Source organism: Seriola dumerili, unplaced genomic scaffold, assembly GCF_002260705.1.
Source record: "Seriola dumerili isolate Sdu_G_001 unplaced genomic scaffold, Sdu_1.0 BDQW01001387.1, whole genome shotgun sequence".
NCBI lineage: Eukaryota > Metazoa > Chordata > Actinopteri > Carangiformes > Carangidae > Seriola > Seriola dumerili.
In genome coordinates this window covers 232,847-250,337 of record NW_019175642.1, presented here as the reverse complement: position 1 = coordinate 250,337, position 17,491 = coordinate 232,847, and the positions used below count along the sequence as shown (strand labels likewise).

At 40.8% G+C, this 17,491-nt stretch overlaps 1 protein-coding gene across 1 annotated transcript; it reads left to right on the top strand.

The window, feature by feature from the left end:
- Positions 1–59: 59 nt before the first annotated feature.
- Positions 60–11,002, top strand: LOC111238492 (cholesterol 7-desaturase-like). The gene is made up of 7 exons (XM_022768035.1): positions 60–465; positions 5,757–5,945; positions 6,307–6,485; positions 6,793–6,918; positions 7,046–7,165; positions 9,364–9,540; positions 10,841–11,002. Exons 1-7 carry the CDS (start codon positions 60–62, stop codon positions 11,000–11,002), a joined length of 1,359 nt encoding a protein of 452 aa, XP_022623756.1.
- Positions 11,003–17,491: the final 6,489 nt, after the last annotated feature.

Genomic DNA, 17,491 nt, shown 5'->3' with positions numbered 1-17,491 from the left:
CACAAAGACAGTGAGTGAGTGTCACTGCAGCCTGCGAGAGAGACAGTGACACCGGGAGCATGTCCAATGGGAAGATAGCCGCCTGTGTTGGGCTGGGCGTGGGCGCAGTGCTTATCATACAAGGTGGAGACCCGCTGGACTCAGCAGGCAACGGGTCCCCGATATGGAGAGACACGGGGCTGCTCGGTGCTCCAGCGCGGGCTGTGGTCTGTATCATTGCCGGAGTTTCCCTCCTCGCCATGGGCTGGCTCTACAGGCTGCTCTTCTGTCCCCTGGAACGGTCCAAGGCGCTCGAGGATGTGGGGTACATCGCCGAGGACGGTCGCTCCAGAGCCCAGGCTGCAAACGAGGTCCGCCGCAGGAGGAAGACCGGAGAGCTGCCTCCAGTTTATCCGAACGGCTGGTACCGAGTGCTGGACTCACACCTGCTGGAGAGAGGCGAGGTCAAAAATGTCTCAGTTCTAGGTATGATAAGTGGAGGTAGTTGCTTTACCGCTACTAAAGTCACCAGCTGCCATACTTATTGTGTGTGGCGCATGTAAAAAAAAAAAAAAAAAACATATATAACATATATCAAGAAGACACTCAAGAAAAATATTAAATTGTATTTATTTTGAAAAAAAAGACAACATAACAACTCATATGTGTGAGCCCCCCCGCAACTTTCCCTAAGATCAAAGTGAGTACACTGAGATAGGTGGTCACATACCTCAGCAGATACTATTATGTCAGACAAATGTCTCAGCTCAGCAGTGGGACAGGCAGTGAAGGTGCTGACATCAGATCAGCAGGAGACCTGACCATGGGAGACTTTTTGCTTAGCTCAGGTAAAATTTGTGGTAGCCATGGTAACTAAATGCTGCTTCTCCATGTTTGGACTTAGCAGACTACCAGCAGAAGACCTTAGAGGTGGAAGATTCAGGTGATGAAAGACAGACAGAAAAGATTCTGGCTCGAACCATCCATGCCTGCACATGAATACTCTACATTTTCCTATGTGTTTTTTTTTTAAGATGGTAAGAGACAGACTTTGTAATCGATTTGAATCTAGAGTTAAAGTTTAACTCTGAGTTCCTGATTACATCAAAGATATAGACAGGATTGACTGCAGACAATGTCAATAACCACATCTGTCCCTGAACCGGATGAGTCACTCAGTGTGATGAACTGCTCTGAATAACAGAGCTGCATTTTCAAAACGCAGTCATGTAAATGTGAATTACATCACACAAATGAGCCACAGTTGGAAACTTAGGAACATTCAACACAAACAAAATAGTGTGATTCTCAGGTGCTTGTTTAAGCAAGCACTCCAGTTTAGTTACAGTAGTTTTCATATTCACAACTAACTCACTCAACACATTGTTTTTTTTAAATGATCTTAAACAGATATAGGTCACTTTGGGTGCTTATTTTGACTTTTGCCACAATTATCCCTCTGTCGTTTTTGCAGATATAAAAGTCACTGCTCTAGATGGTCCCTGGTCTGACTATGTTCCAGGGACATTACAATAATGGTATATCTCTAACTACTTTTGTATGATGAGTGTGCAAACTGGATCTATGCCCAGTCAGATCACCACATCTGGAGATCTCTACTTATAGCTATTAAATGTCTTTGGTTTGACTTTTGGCTGACCTATACACTGCTCAGATTGCTCCCAGATTAGCGCAGGCTAGATGACAGTAGTTAAGAGGAACTGCTGATCCAGCTCCAGCAGCGCCTGGTCACGGGCTCCCTCAATAAAATTCTGAGAAATCCAAAAAAGAGGCTCATCCACACGAGGTGTGACACAGCACCGTGCTGCTGTACACACACGTTTGAAGGGGCAGAACTGAACCACAGCGCATTCGTGTGAGAACAGCACAGGGGAAAAGACGCACTTGGCAGAATTTAATATCTGATGTAAATGGATGACCACAGAGAAAGGTTAGGAGTGAGACGCTGCAGTCTTTCACAGCAGGATGCAGATCCCGGAGGAAGCCAAGTTTTGATTTGGGTCAACATAATGTGGGACAGTAAGAACGGGCTGGAGGTAGGGCTGCCACTGAGGACTTTTTTTTCTAACAATTAATCTATCACTGTTTTATCAAATAGACGATTAATCTAAACAATTAATTTTCCTCCAGAAAATCTATGTGACTCTCTGGCATGATCAATAAGTCCAGATTCTGGGTTAGACATTTTCTCAAACACTTATTCAGTGTAAATTCTCGGGTAGCAGCAGACGACTTTCTGACTTTATGAGAGTATTTACCAGCTGCAAGGACCAAAGATATTAAAAAGCTCTGTCTACTAACGAACAGACAACACTGACATGAAGTAATCCTTCACATGTTAGTGACTGAGCTCACTGTGCACCATAAAAAATAATAATCACAAAATAACACTGGTTAAACAAGAGTTATAGTGAAGGGATTCTGAGACTTTTACTGGTTCTTTGTTAAAAAGAATAAATTAAGAACAGGATTAGAACTGATTGTTCTGGTTTGTCTGTTTACAACAATCTGCCACGTTAATCAGTCAGACTACAGACAGACTGCTTCCATTGTAACGTTTCCTAGCAGTTCGCTGTTAGCTTTACCAGCGCCATGTTGTTGTGTAAAGACTGTTTGTTTGTTGCTTGTTGATCAGGGTGTTGGATAAAGTTCTTATTGGCCTTTTACTTTTTATTGCACTCTTTATTACAGTAAAGATCAGAGATAGTTGTCGTTAACTCCAATAATCCTCAGTTAGCAGCAGAGAAGAAGTGTGACCTTAGATGATTTAGAAAATAAATATATGCCGGTTAATAATGACTTGCCACCACAAATAGTTCAATGTATCAATGGGAAACGACTCGTCACGTAAGATTTTGGCGTCGACGCATTTTCATAGTCGAAGTCGTCAATTATGGCGACTAATCGCGGCAGCCTGAGCCGGAGGGGAAACTTATGCTGAAAGGCACTAGAGAGTGAGAAAAGAGAGGGATATATAAGGAAAATAAAATGCTATTATATATAGTCCTACTGTATATTTAGCATCACAGACAGAGATCAGTCCATACTTTATTAAATGTTTTCCAACATGCCAACACACCCTGGTGGTTTTCTGGCAGTCCTTAATCCCCACTTTGGCAACCACTGAGATGCATCACACCTTCAGTCTGTAAGAGCTTTAATAACCTGCTACATTAGCTGTAAAATATCCACAATATAAATAAGTCTTTCAACACATGATCACGTCTCAGTACATACAGTCAGTTAACATCTACTACAATATTAAGCATGAAAGTTTATGTTTTTTAGTTTTTTAGTTTGACAAAAAAAAAAGAAAAAAAAGAAAAGAAAATACAACCCAAGCTCTCAACCACATCCCAAGGTCTTCCTCAATGGATTGAGTTTGCTCAGTTGTCATGGAGACAGTTCTTTTGTCATGCACTATGATTTTATCCCATCAACGGACTTATCTCCCTGACAACAGAGCAAACTCCAGTCATACAACACCATTGAAATAACTACTTTCTAATACAGTATGTTTTAATTTGGTTATTTGGTCCATTAATCAATATTAAGAAATTTAATTGACCAAAATTTTGATAAATTTTCTTTCTTCCTTTATCATCAGTGTCAAGGAAAAACACAAAATATTCTTTGGCTCCAGCTTCTCAAATGTGAGAACATGACATCACATCACACACAGATGAGAAGTTTTCATATCTTTAACAATTTTTATAGATTAAATGATTGATCAGTTGATTGAAACAATAGTTGATGAATTGGTGACAAATATGATCATTGGTTACAAGTGTACGCTGAAACAGTCTGCAAGAGCAGGTGACTCTTTTTACTGGTGCATATTTTTTTCCAGGTGTGGAAGCTTTCATACACTGTGTTTGTTTGTGACAGGTAATGTGACAGAAACATGAAAGCAGCGAACACTCTTTGAAACCTTTTTGAACTCAAACTCAAAGAAACTCTGTGAGGAGATCAAACGCTCCCACCGCATATCAACACGAGAATAACACATTTAAAATGTGAAGCATGTATCTGTTTTACATCATGTGTCGCAATGAAAATGTGCCTAAATAAATAACAGCATGATCGAAAGTTTAAACTTTGTAACACAGGTGCTACGTATCGAGCAGCACAGAGACATAGACATGACACATCAACAGCTTTAAAGCTGGGAATGACGAGGCTGTCATATTATTGATCAGAGAGAGACCTGATGCAGGATGGATTGGCTGTCAGACCTCTATAAACACTAAATCAAAGAGGTCAAGTGCTCTTAAGACAAAAATAATCAAAAACATTTTCACAACATTTTATTGACAAGGCAAAGTCATTTATCAGTCAAAATTAATCAGTAATCAGCAGATTAATTCATAGTGAGATAATCGTTACTTGCAGCTTTACAATCAACCATCCATCCATCAGCTATTCAGCTTATCCTTTGATTCCCATGAGCTGACACTGGGCGAGAGGCGGGTTACACCCAGGACTGGCCACCAGTCTATCACCAGGCTGACGTATACAGACCATACAGATGGCACTCACGTTCACACCTACAGGCGGTGTAGAGTCGTCAGTCAACCTAACCTGCACGTCTTTGCAGGAAAGCCACACAGGCATGATGAGAACCCGCAAACTCCACACAGAAGGTGATTCCTGTGAGGTGATATTGCTAACCCCTGTGCTGCAGCTTTGCTACCATTATGTGGTTATTCAATTAATGTTAGTAACTACACACATCCACCTCCATGACACTTTTAATTCAAACAAGCAGTTGCAGGCGTGTTTGACCAGAAACAATGAGACTTTGTTTGAAAAAGAAAGCATCACTAAGCACTCTAGTGTGTGAACTACTCTAACAAAGGCAGTAGGCGTTTGTGTCTGAAATGTATACTGAAAACTTTGTGAAATGAGCTCGTCTCTCCTGGCAACCGAGCCTCGCTACACCCCCCGCCTGAGACAACAGAGACCAGGTGAACTGACAACCATCAGGGTTACTGAAAGACCAGCAGTGAATCATCAGGGGTTGCAACCAATGATTATTTTCATTATCAGTTAGTGAGAAAATTTCCCATCACAATTTTTCTCAAGCTCAAGATGACGTTTTCAAGTTGTTGTGAAGAAACAGCAAAACCCCAAGATATTAATTTCACAGTGATGGGAAACAGAGAAAAGCAGGAAATCCTCCCAGATGAGAAGATGGCACCAACAAATGTTTGGCAAGAAAAAATGACTTAAACCGCAGTTGTGTCAATCAGTTGATGGATTCATTGTTTCTCTACCTTGTGATAGTTACAATAGTAGTGACAATTATTGCTCCGACCAAAGAACTAGATTATAATTCACTTGTACTTAAAGCCATTGTGTGTAGAATTTGAAAATTTCAGATTTGGATGCCTCCCATTTTTTTTTAACAATTAGTTAGGGCCAAGACACGCATTACAAAAAGGGAAATTTATTGGCACAATATAACACTCTAATCTATGGTTTATCTCTGATCAGCAAGTACACACAATGCTTGTTTGTCAAAGTCTCACGTCATAATTCTCTAAATATCTCAGCGTAATTGGAACATGTTCTAAGAAATAAGTAAGGAATATGTTGCATGAGATATATTCCTTCCTTTTATCCACTGTGCAACAATTTGGCAGTTTTTCTGTTACAGATTTGTCTGAAGAGTTATGTACAGCCATACTTCAACCTATATATCCTGATTCTGGGTTGTGTTAAAAGCCTGCCTCTGCTGTAATTAAATATCCCAGGTGAGCAGGTGGCAGTGTTTCGAGGCCAGGATGGGAAGGCCTATGTGGTGGATGCCTACTGCCCTCACCTGGGTGCCAACCTGGCTGTGGGAGGACGGGTGGTGGGAAGCTGTATAGAGTGCCCGTTTCACGGATGGCAGTTTCGTGGGGACGATGGCAAATGTGTGAGGATCCCCTACGCAGAAAAAGGTATGAACTGACGGTGATGGTTTCATCAATTTACAACTGAGAAAAAGCTCTTAAACATTCATTATCTAAAATAAATGTATGGTGAAAAAAAAAGCATGACTATGCTCAGTAACTATAATGATGTAAGAATATGGTATTGTGTCATTTTCTATGGTGTTTAGACATAACATTAGTATAAGTCACCAGACCAGCTCTATTTGTTGTTGATATGTTGATGGATAGATGGTGAAACGGTTATTGATTATTGAACATCCACTGTTAGGAATGAGCAGTGGATTGCCAAAATGAAATTTAACACTTCTCTTTATGCGTCCTGATTAAAAACACTTGAAATAAGATTCAGTATTGATTTGTCCTTCAGTGCCAGAGTTTGCCAGGGTGCGCTGCTGGCCCAGCTGCGAGGTCAACGGCCACGTCCTGGTGTGGTTTCACTGTGATGGAGAAGATCCTCAGTGGAAGGTGCCAGAGCAGCAGGAGATCACAAAGGGAGAGTGGGTCTACCGGGGGAGAACTGAACATTTTGTCAACGCTCACATACAGGTGGGTGCATATGTGCGCATGTGTTTTTATATATGTAGCATGAGCACGGTTTAGTTGAGTTTAAGTGGTTTATTTTGTCAGGTTTTCTCAACATAATCTTCCCTCAGTGTATCAGAGACCAGAGATCAAGGAGGGACAAATGACCATGAGCTCCAAACATCTGTTCACCTTCAGTCTTCAGAAAATCCACCTATTGTAGCTGTACATGAACTCAGTATCCAACACCACCGGGCAGCGTAGATGCTTTGGACACTAATCTTTTAACACAGTGGTGAGAATGTTTCACGGCGACCTCTCCTCTTTATAGGAGATTCCTGAAAATGCAGCAGACATCGCTCACCTCAATCACCTGCACACGCCGGGCATCGTCAGCGGCGTAGATCTGCGCTACACCAACAGCAAAATCTGGGAATTTGTGCGACATGACTGGAAGGTGAGATGCTCTTGCAGATAAGGAGGCTGAATAGGTGACTCTTTTTAAAAGGTATTTTGATCATCAACAGTGCACTTCTGCCACTGTATGTACTTTGTGTGTGTGCATGTGTGTGTGTTTATTCAAGGTTCAATGGGAACCGGAGTCAGAGCCCAACAAGCATTGTTCTCAGATGCTGGTGAAACACTCTCTGACTGTGTTCGGACACCACTGGTCTCTGCTGGATGTTCACGTTGTGGCCAGACAGGTACTGTAAAGTTCAAAGTAGAATATGCAGTCAGTACATCATTTCCTGTGATTGACTCTAAATTATATTGACAGAATAATCAATAATCTAATCAATAATACAGTTGAAAATAAGTAAAAAGGAGTTCAGCCACATTCACAAGGTCGTAGATGAAAAACATCTGCTGTGCTTCAACTCAAGACCACAGGAGTGAAAGTCTTTAAATAGCTGCTGAGTTTAGATGAGAAGTTAACATTAACTTGGCTTAACATGATTTCCCACTCAACTTTTAACCATTCAGTACAACAGTACAGAGCCTGACAGACGTGTGACTGTGTGTGTTATAACAAAGCTGTCTATTACAAAACCATCAGGAACTGAAAATCTCACTCAGTCTCCAGTGTGGAGCAACAGTGGCCTGAACGCAGTGTCCATGTAACTACATCTGAGAAAAATACTGGTCTGATGCAAAAGAAACACCACGTTCTGTAGTGCAGTCTGTCTCTTTTTATCTTGACTGATAAACTGAGTGAATAAGTGCACCCTGAAACCACCAAGAGGACTCTGTAGGGGAAAGAATACGGTCATTGTAATGTGGACAAGACTGGGAGGACAGTACAATTATTGTAGGATGAATGAAATGCATGACAATATGAGAGGGGGTGATTATTGGGACTAACCCTGAATGTAAAATGACTTGTTCTGCAATATCAAGACATTGTTGCTTTTTGAGCATTATCATTTTTGTAACAAGGTTATTTGATGTTAAATAATCCAAAACATATTTAATCATTTTGATTACCAACCTTAACTGATACGCTGTAAACACATCACCATGATATTTACAGTAACTTAGTGGATGCTATTTACATTGCAGTATCTCACTGCAAGGAAATTATAGTAGAAAAACCTGTGCTATTATTTTCATATTTTCAACAGTAAAATGCAGTCATTGAAAACAGTACAGTATTGTAAAACAAAATAAACAGTAACTTATACATACATAACTTACTGTGCCACACCTGTGATCAGGGTCGCCAAGCCTGAACCGTCTGAAGAAGCTCTAGGATCAGTTTAACCTTTTAAGTTTCATAATAAAGTCTGATATGGACGAGGGAAACCGAACTTTACTGACTTCATACAGAAAAACAAACAGTAAGTGTGTCCTGCGGCGATGCTGTGACACAAAAGGGGTGTCTCACAAGCGGGTGTTGTTTTAATGTTAATGGGATTCAGATGAAAACAAACAAATCAGCCTCATTGCACGAGCAGAACAATGCAACATACTGAAGCTCCGCCACAAATCCACCGTCAAATTCTTCTAAAGAGCATCATTTCTGTTTTTGAAGAGTGACGTTGGCCATTTGTTCATCTGTCAGCAAGTTGTGACCTGGCAGTTTGCCTTACAAAAATGCAGTAAAGTGCAGGCTCACTGATGGACAATTTATGTTTGAACACTTTTTGGACCTTATGATTGGACTCTTTTATTTGGACTTTAGGGTTATTTCCTGTTTTATTTTTGAAACTAGGAACCTTGTGTTTCTTGTGGTTAGTTCACTTCCTGTCTTTGTCCTGTTTCCCTCCTTTAAGATTGTCTGCCCCGCCCTAATGTGTTTAACCTGTGTTCAATTACCTTTGCCTCCCTTGTGTCTATTTAGTCTCTGTGCTCCCCTTTGTGTCTGTCAGTTTGTCCTGTTTTACTCCTGTTACTCTCTGTCGTGTCACTGCTCCTGTTCTAGTATTTGGATTTTCTGTTGTACTCCTTTTTTGTTCCAGTCTTCCCCTGTTGTATCCTGTCTGCCTAAATTTTGGATTTTGAGTTTTCAGCATTTTCACCAGTTTTGTAAGTTTCCTTTTGTTATTAAAAGACCTTTTTTTTTTTTTTTTTCCCTACCGCCTATTTTTGGATTCTCTGCATTTGAGTCCTAACTCTGCAAAACCTGACAGAAACAACCTAAAATATATGTTTCAGCATGTTTCAGCCCATGACAAGATTCCCATAATGCCTCATGTCTTACAGTACCCTACTCTTAAACACCGTCACTGTATTTCACATTAATTTACTGTATTAACAACACATATCCTTTACAGTGTGGGGCTGTAAATGATGAATCTAGTGCATAAAACAACATGATGGGTATATCAACAGCAATCAGCAGATTATGCACATCATTGCACGTCTTTCCAGGCTGATGATCGTATTTTTGCTTGTTGTTCAGGTGGGTCCAGGCGTGGTGTTTCTGCTGTTTGACCACAGTTTCCTGGGCCGTGGTGTAATCATGCACTGTGTGACTCCAGTGGAGCCTCTGCTGCAGTGCGTCTCGCACACCATCTTCTATCAGTCTAACATCCCGCCTCTGGTGCCCAAGTTCATCCTCAGTGCAGAGTGTGTTCAGGTGCAGTACACACTCACCTTCATCTTTCACTGTAACACAGTCTTTCATTGTCAGATCTGAGTGGCTGCATCACGGGGGAGAAGTCTGAATCCACCGTCTTTCTATTATATCTGGAAAGAAAAAAAGTTCAAGCTCCACTTATCATTTTTTTCTCCCTCTGGTGACAGTCAGGGCCGGAGGCATTATGTTTTTGGGTTGTCCATACGTCCGTCTGTCCCATTCTCATGAACGCGATATATCAATAACGCCTGGGAAGTTCTTCAAATGTGTGCACAAATGTTCACTTGGACTTAAAATGCGTAGATTTTGGAGGCTAAAGGTCAAAGGTCAAGGTCACGTGACCTCACAAAACTTGATTTGTGGCTTGTGAACGCTGTATCAGTAATGTCTTGAGGGAATTTCTTCAAATTTGGCACAAACCTCTCACCTGGAATCAAGGACTCGTGAATAATGCACACGCTACTCTCGCATCACTCTTACCTGTTAGTACAGAACTGCTCTAATGTGAAGAGATCATTGTGTATACTTGCCTCCCACTCTGTGTTTAATTTGATTCTGCCTCCACGTTACCACCAGAAGTAACACCACACAGTCACAGAGAAGGTGTAAATAATCCTCATTAAACTTGATAATTACCTGTGAAAAAATGAAAACTAAGAAGGTGGCTCACAAGAAAAGGGCGAAAAGTATTTTTCTGAATGGTAAACTTAAATTGGATGCCCACGGCGTTGCCTCCAGAGTGGGTCTAAAATAAGTTTGACAGCTACATGATAAACTATTTGATCAAACACAAGACAGTTTGTGTTTGCGCTTCAAAGAATAATTAAAAAAAAAAAAAAGATGATAAAATTACAATTAATTTCAGTAAATTATTGTCATTTTGTTTCCCCATGTGGTTTTAACACAAAGAAAGATCACCAGAGGAAGCTCATTTCTTAAAGGTTTAGTTGAAGAGGTGGAGTCTGAGTGTGGACTGAAATGCCAAATCTCAGCAGCTGATGGAGGAACTGTGGAGTGACATTTAATCAGCAACACTTGACACAGAAACCCCCGCTGATAAACTATAGTAAGTCTTCTGCCGCCATACCATCTGCTGGATTATCAAGTGGTCAGTGGAAAAATAAAGGAGGGTAGAGGAAGTGGTGAGCGCAAAGTGTGTTTTGTAAGTCTGAATCAGTTATCATATACACTCAGCCCTCGTCCTCGTCCTCTTCCTCAGTCCTCCTCCTTTCTTGTAACTTTTTTGTAATGATGATTTACAAGTCTTGTGCAGTGACCTGTTTGCATTTTGTGTCTATAGTTTGAGCGGGATGTAATGATCTGGAACAATAAGAAGTACATCTCCAAGCCACTTCTCGTGAAGGAAGACTCAGCCATCCAGAAGCACAGGCGGTGGTTCAGTCAGTTCTACAGCGAGAACAGCCCGCGGCTGCGATACCAGCACGACACTTTAGACTTTTGACCCCTCTGGACCACAGGAGGAGAGATCAGCGGAGAAGACGTCAGGCCAGGGTTGACATTAATCAGACGTCTCGGAGGTGGGAGTCCAAGATTGATTTTTATCTGTCACGTATAATAAATTAGAGGAGGGAAGGAGGTCTGACCTGTTCGTGGGATGAGGTTGGCCTTATGTTTTAAGACCCAAATTTACTTTATACCTGAAAACCTCCTTTTCTTGGGCTTGTTTAAATGATGCAATAACAAGAACACCAGAATTGCCTTTTTGTGATGCTGAAAAAAAGATTGTCAAAACTATTTTAAAATATGGATAATTACTTATATGGATAATTAATTAAAATATCGTATTATCAGTTACAGACTAGATTGCTTTAGTGACTGTTTCAGCTGGTGTGTGAGGGTTTTTTCCTGATTGGAGTTAATATAAACCACATGCTTCTGGTTTGATTTTCTGATTCTGCATTAGAAATGTTTAATCTTCCAAACTGCAAGATTAGATATTGAATGTGTAATCAAACCAGGCTCTCCCTAAACCACAGGTATAATGGCAGGTGTGTTTGTTTTCTGATTGAAATCTCAGGTTACAGCCAGCCGATGTAGTGGTGAGTGATGACAACTTAAAGGACCACTTCACCAATTTTTCTTACCTGTGTTTCTCTCTGTAAAAAGAAAAAAAAACTTTGATTAAGAAATAATCCAGTGGTATTTCGTGCTGCTGCAGTTTAGTACAACAGTATCAGGTGGCGGATTTGTGGAAGTAACAACTACATGCTCCTTATGAATTACAGCAACTAAGAAAAGAATTGACATTTTGGGAAATACACTTCTTTGCTTACTTTCCAAGACAAAGATGATAAGATTGATATCAGTCGTGTCTGTGTGTTAAATACAGAGTTGAGGCAAGGAGATGATTAAATTAGTTGAGCAAAGAGACCGGAAATATCAAGCCTGGCTTACATCTACCAGCACTTCCAAAGCTCACTTATTAACACTTTGCACCTCATCTGTTTTAACCCATGCACAAACATTAATATATAAACTTTAAATTTCAGATTTTAGAGGGAATTAGGTGGAGTTTATAATACTGCACCTGTAAAACCTGTGCTCAGGATCCGTATCTGGGAACTCGCTGTAGCCATAAATGTCAGTGCTCGGTCTTAATTCACAACATCTCACTACTCCCAAACTAACCCACAATCCTTTTTTAATTTTGTGATTTCTATTCAAATGATGTAAAGAAGATGGAGGATGGGGATGTAAAACTACACTGAGATGGTTTTTGGTTCCTAAAACCACAAACGTATTGTCTTATGGATCAACACTTCAAATAAAACACAGGAAAAGTGTAAAATATGGGCCTTTTAACGAGCCTAACTATATGTACTGTGGTGTGTCTGTTAGGTAATGTTGCACATATGGCAACAAATTATAAAGTGGTCCTTTTTAAGTGTAATTATGACAGATGATGATTGGTATGTGAAAAGTACATCTTGTACATATACAGTTATATTCTTACTTTTTTTACCTGGAGATTCATGTCAGTATGCAAAGAGTTTATTTTTTAGGATTAGGCCTACATGATTGATTTACTCCATTTTCCACCCTAGTGGAAATTTGTCTTCAGCTTCTCCCAAATGAGGTATGATTTATAAAGATAAAAAAAAATAAAAAAATACATACAATCCACATAACAAGCCACGCCATTAAAAACATACAACATGTACAACGTACGATAGAGCAAATGAGCAGGTAGCAACAGATAGGTTAAATAAATAAATACCAGAGAGCAAATCTTATAAGATAAGAAATGAGTAACCAAGTGTTCCATGCAGGTGCAGTAATTTTGTGTTCAACGCCTGTACACCATAGGGAATAAAAAGACTTCTTGTGTTTGTTCCGGCTGGCCCTTGGGGCCCTAAATCGACGGCCGGATGTAAGCACTTCAAACATTGAGTGTAGTGGGTGTGAGGTATCGACAACTATGTGTTTAGCCGTCCTGTGAACAGCACTGTCAAATATATTGCAAAGTTGTTTTTGTGACTTGCCAATCACCTTCCCTGCAACGTTAACAGTCTTAGAGATCACGTGTTTGCTCTTTATACTCAGGTAGCCGTACCGAGCTGTTATGTTAAATGATGGGATGCTTTCAACCAGGCTCCTGTATGCCATTTCAAGAATGTGTTGGCTAACACCAATACCCCTCAGCCTACTGAGAACAGTCGTCGGTTAGCTTTCTTAAAAATGCTCTCTGCATTCTCATTAAAAGTCATTGTCTGATCAATGATTGTGTTGATTTAATAGTTTGCTTTCCTGTCTGGCTCAGATTTATTATAAAGGGTTATTACATTTTGCATGTCATGCTGTTGCAGGTTTTTGAAAAAAAATATTTATTCAAATCATTTTCTGATCATTTATGTCTCATAATTTATAAAATGTTACTCTTAATATTTTGTCAGACAGACGTGCAGTTTAAACATGTTTATGTTTGTTTATTTTCTCCTGGTGCACATTATCAGCTGGTTACTGATTTAATCACCGACTTCAGTGCTGTGAGGCTTTATTAAATGCTACTGTGTCCTCTTGAAGATATGAAGGAATTATAAAAGCAATCATTTTCATTTTGTGTGGGACTGCTTGACATTACATTTTAATTTCCGTTAGACCGTCAGGTGGTCGTAGAAGAGAGAGGACACATTTCAAAGCAAATAACCAGGAATGTTGGAAAGCACAATCATCCTGTGAATAGCGGATGAGTTCCTCTCGATATTAAAATGCATTTCCGTAACTGGCTAATCTACGGATGTAATGTTTATATAAATATGCAGAATAAGTCTTCTCAGCTGTAATGTGTTTGCTCATGCATTTCTGAACTGGCAAAAGCTTTCCATTGCACTGAATTTGTTAGTGTGTTAAATTGAGCGTAACAGTAAAATGTTCACTGTTCTACTTGGCCTGTGGCACTTCTCTAAGGCTCAGATTATTGCTTAGCACTCCTTATCTGTGAATGTGCTTATCTTATCTGGGTTTATGGTGGGAGAGAACTGTGTTGCCTTTGTTATACTGAAGCATTACCTCAACAATTAGCTCAGTTTAGTTTTGTCCAGGAAGAAAGCAGACCTGCTGTAATGAGGAAACATACTGAGCTTGTGTTTGGGCTGCGTTAAATCAATCGAACAGACAGGGAAAAAAAGGAAAAATATATTTCATTACGAAGGATGGCTGAGTCAGAAGTCCTCGACACTGAGGAGGAAGTAGTTGTTACACTGGAAGAAGTCACTGTCAGAGTTTCATACACGACAAGGGGAGCGGAAAAGCAAGAAGATGTGATCGACTCAGTCATGCAGCCTCTGCTTCAGCACAAACATCAGGACAACCGTGATGAGAATCACAAAGCAGACACGCAAACAACGACAGATGGTGCTGACCGAAAGACATCTGTTCCACAAGAGCCGGAATCGGCTGGCAGGGATCAGCCCGGCTGCACTGGAAGTGTCGGGAGTGTGTTCAGTGACAGCAGTCAGCACGAATGCCCCATCTGCAGCGAGCTGTTCGACTCACATGAGGATCACCGCGTCACCTTGCTCCACTGCAACCACACACTGTGCCACCACTGTATAGCCGGCATCATGAAGAGGGCCAAGGACCCGGGCCGGCTGCAGTGCCCCTTCTGTCGACAGACCACCCCCTTCCCACAGTGGGAGATCAGGAGGCTGCAGGAGGAGTCCTACTTTCACAGTGTCTGTGAGCCTGCTCCCTCCCTCATCACCAGTCCTGGCCCTGAACTTCAGGCCGTCCCTACATCACCGTTGTGCTGCTTCGCTCTGGAGAGGCAGCTGGAGGCGCACACGCACAGAAACATATGTGGATGCTGCGTCTACCCGTCCTGCCTCATCGGAGGACTGAGGCTGATGCGGCAACACTCCCTCTATTTCTCCATCACTGCTCTCCTGCTGCTCTTCCTGGTGCTGCTGGGCTGTTTCCTGTACATGGCTGTTCCTGCTATAATGCAATCCATACTTTTGGGTAATGGCTAAACTCATCATTGGAAGGATTTCAGTTGTCTGACTTATTGCTATGAATAAGCGGCCTGCTGTTTTAATACCATCGCAGATACAGCAGGTGACATTTGGGGAAATGTCAAATTTCAAATGTCACTTGTTCTTCAGTTGTTTTATTAACCCACTTTATTATCTTTCATTTCACATAACCTGACACAGCTTCTGAGTTATTTCTGACTACAGACTGTATAGCAGTGTTTTACTGTTGATATTATAGATTTGGAAAAAGTTTGGATTTGCCAAAGCAAAACTGACTCCTCAACAGTATGATTTGCAGGAGCGGATGAATTTGTTTGTGAATATTGCAACTGTCTTGAAAAAAGTAATTCATCTAACATTATTTCTAACACATCTCTAAACCTGAAAGGATCCAGTCTCTCATCAGTTTGTCAACCTCTGACTTTTTTCTTCTTTGAAGTTCGTTACAACTTTGTAGGATTTGGTGCAACACATAATGGGGGTTTGACTTTGGATGAAAACTCCTCACATCTTTCTGGGTCTTGTATTGACCTACTTCTCATCAGAACAGCGTGGATGCTCTCTGCTGTTACTGCTGCATATTCTTAGCAACAAAAACCCAGCTTTATCTCCTTTCATACTGCAGATGAAGGAGACTTGGCCCTACGATTTAATCCTCTATATCCATGTTATTCATTCAAAAGAGAGCCAGAAAGCAATGATGAAAGCTTAAACCAACCAACCCTCTACTTGTTTCTTTTTGTTCTGTTTTGTTAATTATGCACTGGCACCTTTTTAAGTTTGGTGCTGTATATCTCTGCTATTTATTATATATACATAAATACTCATATAGAGTAGATTTCTGTTCAATCAAATGTGTGGCTATGTGAAGAATATGTCAGCCTTTTTAAAATTATTTCAGGTTCAGCACTGAGGCCTGCAGTGCCCAAGATGCACACCACACAATGGCAAAATCCCCAGTTCAAATCCATCCAGGAACCTGTCATGTCACCGCCTCTTCAGACATTTTCTGCATGCTTCTCTGTCATATGTTATCAAATCAATGTGTTTTTTCCTCTTAAAAAAAAAAAAAAATGCCCACAGAAAAAAGATAACATTTGTTGAAGTGTGTACTTAAATATTTTCATCATCTTCATCTTGGTGTCAAATAGCTCTTTCCTTTGGGACTAAATTTTTGCAACCGTTGAACTACCGTATTACTACGCACAAGCGTTAAAGTGGCCGCGGCAGTGTAGCAGCAATACATCACTCCGCGTCTGTGCCTCTCCAAACTTGGAGCGTGCTAATCTGAATCTACTGCAGGTAACACAATGACTATAGATACACAACCCCACATCAAATAACCCCAACTATCATTTTAAAGGTCATAATATGTTGTTTGTTGGCTTCCTCTGCTGCCCTCAAATGGCCAAAAAAATAATTCTAAAAATAGGATTTTTTTATTATGTTTTCAATACTTTAGGTTCCCAGTATCATTGGTTGACTGTGTGAACACCAATAATGAAGCAAAGGTAACATGAACAAAACATGATTCTCAAATAGATAATTAAAAAATACTTGCATTCCTTAGAAAAATACTGATGCCCACTTTCCTGAGCAAACTGATGTAGAGATACTTTACATCTATATCAGGCATTGTGTAACTTTGAAAAAGAGCAGGATGGTGGGTCTTTAAATCCTCTGTAATGACGTGTGTGCCCGTTTTCCTGAGATCAAATCCTAGTTCTCTCCTGACTCGGTGGACTGTCAATTACTGAAGCACAAATTTGGAATTTGAATTAGTCCTCTCTAATGTGAGATGAGAAATTGATCCATATAGATCGGCCTGCAGCCCCCCCACAAGGCTTTGCAGGATGCTGGGAGTAAAATCCGGAAGAGGCTTTGTGTTCTCGCAGCATGAATACTTCAGCTCAGCATTGGGACAGGCAAGCGAGCGAGCACTGAGGGGCCTCACACATCTATAATTTATGCAAGGACTTCACACTACATGAGAAACACATCAGATAGGCAGCCATCCATCTGCAGATGACTCATTGAGGCAATCCATTTCCAAGACCTAATCGGCTTCGTTCATGTCAAAGCACTGGCAGAGCATGGCCTGTTTTGCTCCCTGCCTCCATCAGAAAATGTGAGCTCCATGTTACAGACGTCCAACAACTAGTGACAAGAGCTCGATGCAAAATGCTGCTCGAATTGCTGCATTAAAATGACCCTCACACATCCTTTACGGTACACATCTTCACACCATTCGACATACACATGTTCAGGTCACAGCAAATGACACACAGTTTGCCGACAAACGCGCTGCTGTCATGCTAAGCGCTAAAGCGTGTAGGAGTTCATGTATGACATGGCTCTGTCTGTTCTACCCTCCCCTTCGCGCCCACTTTATGTTTAATACATGGGTAATTCTTTGATCAAAGGCACTTTTGACTATTTAAAATGAAAAAAACATG